The 5706-nt window shown below is 42.5% G+C and overlaps 1 protein-coding gene across 1 annotated transcript; it reads right to left on the bottom strand.

The window, feature by feature from the left end:
- Positions 1-675: 675 nt before the first annotated feature.
- On the bottom strand, positions 676-2283 carry LOC144227916 (26S proteasome regulatory subunit 4-like). Its single transcript, XM_077759702.1, has 2 exons — positions 1324-2283; positions 676-972 (listed from the first exon to the last, which is right to left on the bottom strand). Exons 1-2 carry the CDS (start codon positions 2281-2283, stop codon positions 676-678), a joined length of 1257 nt encoding a protein of 418 aa, XP_077615828.1.
- Positions 2284-5706: the final 3423 nt, after the last annotated feature.

Here is a 5706-nt window from a genome sequence, read left to right as displayed (position 1 = left end):
TGGGCTCTGGGCCCACTTATCAAGTGCAACAATAACTTTGCTACTGGTGCATCATAACATTTTCCCCACCTTCTTTTTCATGGAAGGGCAATCTCCTTTCTGGTGGCCAAACTAACTTGGGACACCATTCAGCTTCTTAAAAGGAATAGGTTTATCTGTTCTGACAAAGGTAGTGTTGGATATCTTAACACATTCATCAATCCCTGAAGGTCTGGTGATGAGTATTGTAGCAAACAACTTTCATTAATTACTTACATATTTTACTCAAAAAACATAGGATCAGGGAGTGCCATATACAAACAAAACATACAAACAAGATTCCTGCATTCCTTTATATCAGCTTTCCCAGTTAGTTCTTCAACAGAGAACTATCAGATAAGTGTATATTTCTCCCATGTATTTGTTCTTTGCGGGGGGGGGGGTTATAAATTTTTGGAAAAGAAATTTTATTTATTTTTTTTTTTTGAGGAGGAAGTCACTTTATTGAGGGGAGAACACTGCACGTGGCTGACACATGAAGGCAGCCTGGGGGGCGCCCTACACATCAGTCTCAGAAAGGGGCATGGCGGGGCAGTTGCTAAGAAAGATCAACTGGACGAGGTTCCTCTGGCAACTTCCTGACCATCTCCTTGAAGGCAAATGTGGCTACAGGTAGAGCCTGTCAAGGGTGCTTTCTTATTTTTTATAAAGAACATTTTCTTTAGATTTTTTAAAGTCTTCATTTGTTACTTTCATCCTGTGTTCTCTCAAGGCCATCAGACTGACTTCTGTACAGATTGCCTTGATGCCGGCCCCAGAGAGGTCATCTTTAGCTATGATCAAGTCATCCAGGGTCACATCATTGGCCAGCATCATCCTGCTTGTGTGGATCTGAAAGATGTGCTTCTTAGTCTTTTCATTGGGCAGGGGGAACTCAATTTTCCTGTCAATGCAGCCTGGTCTGATAAGTGCTGGATCCAAAGTTTCTATTCGTTTGTGGCCATGATAACTTTCACGTCACCCCTTGAATCAAATCCATCCAACTGGTTCAACAGATCCAACATTGTTCGTTGAATTTCTCTTTCACCACCAGAATTTGAGTCATATCTTTTTGTTCCAATGGCATCAATTTCATCAATAAACACGATGGACGGTGCATGTTCTTCCGCAACTCGAAACAATTCCCGAACGAGTTTGGGCCCTTCACCTAGGTACTTCTGAAAAAGTTCAGAGCCAGCCACTCTTAGGAAAGTGGCTGAGGTTTGGTTTGCTACTGCTTTGGCTAATAAGGTTTTANGTCAATGCAGCCTGGTCTGATAAGTGCTGGATCCAAAGTTTCTATTCGTTTGTGGCCATGATAACTTTCACGTCACCCCTTGAATCAAATCCATCCAACTGGTTCAACAGATCCAACATTGTTCGTTGAATTTCTCTTTCACCACCAGAATTTGAGTCATATCTTTTTGTTCCAATGGCATCAATTTCATCAATAAACACGATGGACGGTGCATGTTCTTCCGCAACTCGAAACAATTCCCGAACGAGTTTGGGCCCTTCACCTAGGTACTTCTGAAAAAGTTCAGAGCCAGCCACTCTTAGGAAAGTGGCTGAGGTTTGGTTTGCTACTGCTTTGGCTAATAAGGTTTTACCTGTGCCAGGTGGTCCGTAGAGAATGACCCTCTTTGGGGGCTTTATACCCATCTCTTCATAATATTCGGGATGAGTGAGAGGAAGCTCCACAGATTCCTTAATTTCCTGGATCTGGTTGTCCAGACCCCCAATATCAGCATAGGTTTCCTGGGGGGCCTTTTCTACCTTCATCACTGTGACCAAGGGATCCATGTCATCCATGAGCACCCCTATGACGGCATGTACCTTGTGGTTGAGCAGGACTGAACAGCCTGGTTCCAGCAGGACCTTGTCTACAAAGGAAAGAATGCTGATGTTGTGTTCTGAGCCCACAGATGTGGACACGATGGCATGATTGTCATCAGTGGTCTCTTCCAACATTCCTACTGACATTGGGGTCCCCCTCAGATCATCCACCTTTGATCTTTCCTCCTCTTGCTTTTCTTCTAAAGGCTTCATTTGTTCCTGATTTCTAATGAATTCTTCCTCCGTGAGAAGGTAGTCTTTAATTCTCTCTAACTTCAGTAATTTTAAGCAGCACTGAGTGTGAGGTGTCACCAGTGGCAGCTTGCTGGCAGCATCCGGTCCCTTTGTTTTCTTCTTCTTTTTCCCCATTCTAGTTGGTACAAGAGGCTTGTATTTCTTTTTCTTGCCTTGACATCCTTCTTGCCACATCCAGGGCCATGACCACCGCTCTGACTTTGTCTCATCTTGCTTCGGCCGCTCAAACCTGGAAAAGAAATTTTAAAAGGGAGGATATTAGAGGGGAACCTGGGTGGCTCAACTGGTTAAGCTTTCGACTCCTGACTTCAGCTCAGGTCATGATCTCACAGTTCGTGAGTTTGAGCCCCACTGTCTGCACTGTCAGCACAGATCCTGCTTCGAATTCTCTCTCTCCCCTCTCTTTCTGCCCCTACTCTGCTCACTCTCTCTCTCTTTCAAAATAAATAAACTTTAAATTTTTTAAAAGTAAGGCAGTTAGAATCACATGATGTGCATAATATTGGGACTTACTGTGTTAATGTGATTGTTTGATTCAATAGGCGTTTAATAACCACTTGTTATGTGTCAGGCATATACACCACATATATATATATGGTGGCTCTGAAGTTCTAGCAGATATATATATGTAAATACTTGATAATATATATAGTATTATCAAGATGGTCCAGTCAGGCTTGTATACCTGCAATTATGGTGCAGCATGACAGGTGCGCAGGGCCTTGGTGTGCACAGAGTCCTGGGAGGGTGCTTGGAGTCCTCAGAGGAGGGAGGGGGTACAGCATCTACAGCTTATGGGACTCTCAAGGGCGATACTTGAACTGACCCTGAAAGGAGTGACTGAGGAGGAGCGCCATTGCACGGGAAAGAGTAGAACACAGGAATGAGTAAAAACAGGAGACTGGGTGATACCAGCAGGAACCCAGCAAGAGTGATGATGGAGAAGGTGTTCCAGAGAAGTGTTCATAGTTAGGAGTGGAGATGTAGCATTTTTTAAAAGGAAAAGAAAAGGAAAGAAATGCTTTTGACAAAGCAAATTCACAGAGAATGTTAGCACAATTTCTCTTGGCTCTGCTTCTAAACTCCTAAAGGAAGTGGGGTGGGGCTAGGCTGACCGCAGGTAGGAATAACAACAATCACCCCCATTTTACAGGTATGAAAACTGATAGGTTTGCTAACCCTGTGGAGTATATATTATTATCCCCCCCTCACAGATGAGGGGACTGAGGGGCAGAGAAGCTAAGTCCACTTTACACTAATGAGCATCTATTTGTTAAGTATCCAGTTCATGTAATAAGAAACATTTTATTGGGAGAGTGTGCCATCTGTGTTGACTTTCTCTATCCTAATAAAACCTGAAAAACTGAAAAATCTCTACTTGATTTGCAACATTTAGGCACTGAATAAATATCCATACCACTCACATTTAAAATGCCTCACCCCCAAACCCAAACATTGTCAACGTCTCCTGCAAAACTATGACCCTGAGTTTTTAGTTGTTGACTTGAAGACTTTAGGATATTTCATATCTGCCGCAGTTGAAAGAATGCTATTCATGTTAACCACAAGAGGCTTAAGAGAGAAGCTAACTGCTGCATCCGCATTCTTGGAGATAGCAGAAGGGGCTGTTCTGTTGCTTGACAGCAGCAGGGGCCTGAGGGCCGTCTCAGGGAGCCTGCCGCCAGGGAGGTGACTCATGGGGCAGCGCCAGAGCTTCGGAACTCATCCGCTTCAGGAATGAGGAACTCAGCGCCCACAGGGAATGAGATCAGTTGCTTTTAAGGACAATCTGGTTGTCAGGCTCAATGAACACCCACATAAGACATCACCGGTCGTGTAAGAAAAAAGACATGTGGTTCCTCGGCTGCCTCTGAAACTCTGGCTGCACAGGAACACTGGGAGACATACTTTCCCCAAGGCCTTCCAAGAAAATGAGGAGTGCTTGTTTTCCACAAATTTGGTTAGTTTTAGGACTCTGTAATTTCGAAATAATACTACCTTCCCTCCGAACGTGAATTTATTCTAAGGCACCATGTTTCGTGTGTCCCTCAGCCATTACCATTGTCTCCATTAAGAGAGACATATTTTCTTGTTCAGATCTTCAGAGAAAAATACTTTAATGGATTATCTTACGGTCTTTATTTTTTTTTTAATGTTTTATTTATTTCTAAGAGAGAGAGAGAGAGAGAGACAGCGTGAGCAGGGGAGGGTCAGAGAGAGAGGGAGTCACAGACTGAAACAGGCTCCAGGCTCTGAGCTGACAGTCAGCACAGAGCCCGACGCGGGGCCCGAACCCACGAACCGCGAGATCATGACCCAAGCGAAAGTCGGACGCTTAACCGACTAAGCCACCCAGGCGCCCCATATCTTACGGTCTTTAAACACCTGTAGGTTTTCAGTAATCACTTCTTTGGACATAAACCACGTATGCGCCTTGGGGTCTTTGTTTCGCACTATGCATGTACTAGTGAGAAGTCCTCAGCGTGTGGCAGAAAGAAAAACAAAAACATATACCCTATCAATTTTTTGATCTATATATACTACATCAAAAAACTTTGTTTATACAACCAACCAAATTTTATTGAACCTGATTTTATTACACCTATCAAAGAGATATGTATGGTATAGACGCAACAAAAATTTAGGGCACCACAAATCTTGTCACTTATCCATGAAGTGACCTTTGACCTGGATTTAGATCTGTCTTTGGAGGTTAATCTTCAGAAACACAGTATAGAAAACATATAATCATAGCCTCAGTGATTGAATACTCTCTAATGTTATAATCAAGTTTAATCATTCTATAAAGTCTATCTTTACGAAAGTGTCCTAAAATTGATCCATTATTGGTGCATTCCTGCCATTAACGCAAAATGAATAGCTTCATTATATAGCAACTTCACAGAAAAGAAGAGAAATTAAACCCCCCTATCTTCCCTCCTTTGTTTCCCAAAGGGAATTTAATTTTTTTTTTCTTTTTGAGAATTTAATTTTGTATGTGCAGAATCCCGGCTCTGTTCCCAGATTCGCTAACTTCCTTGACTCTGACCAGCCCCTGACTCTCACCCCCCTTTTGGCCCCAGGAGCATTTTTGCCAACATGTACTGAAGACCAGCCCTTGGAAAGCAGCTTGCCAACCAAGCCACTGGTAGTCATGGAAACCTGACTTATATTCACACTTTGGGGCTCACTTGCACAGAGTCTCAACTCACTTGGTCTTACATACCAGCAGGCCTCAGACTGACAGTGGCAGCTGACATATCCCAGGCCTAATATTTTAAATATTCATGTGCAGTGATTATCTCATCTGTACTACAAAAAAGTTCAGTTGATTCGTATTCAGAATCTCTAATTATATACAGTAATTACAAACCTCATAGTTAAGATAAATTTTTAGCTTACTGCTTTGCAATAAAATAAGATCTCATAATGGTTATTCTGAGGGTTAAATTAAATCATATATCTTTACATATAGGTTGAGGGTGAAGGTTTGCAGACCTGTTTAGTAAAGGAAACTTTGTGGCGTATGCTACACACTATACAGGGTATTGTGAAAGCTAATGTCCTCATCTGAAATTATACACTTTAATAGCATCT

This window comes from Crocuta crocuta, unplaced genomic scaffold, assembly GCF_008692635.1.
Source record: "Crocuta crocuta isolate KB4526 unplaced genomic scaffold, BGI_CrCroc_1.0 scaffold556, whole genome shotgun sequence".
In the NCBI taxonomy this organism is placed as follows: domain Eukaryota; kingdom Metazoa; phylum Chordata; class Mammalia; order Carnivora; family Hyaenidae; genus Crocuta; species Crocuta crocuta.
The sequence above is the reverse complement of the archived record's forward strand: the minus strand, read 5'-3'. Positions and strand labels throughout refer to the sequence as shown.

Bases quoted from the DNA above. Each gene is read 5' to 3' on its own strand.
- LOC144227916 (XM_077759702.1), bottom strand. From the start codon at position 2,283: ATGTGGCAAGAAGGATGTCAAGGCAAGAAAAAGAAATACAAGCCTCTT. The intron at 973-1,323 runs GAATAGAAACTT...CATGGCCACAAA, and splicing joins AAGTTATCATGGCCACAAAC to CGAATAGAAACTTTGGATCC.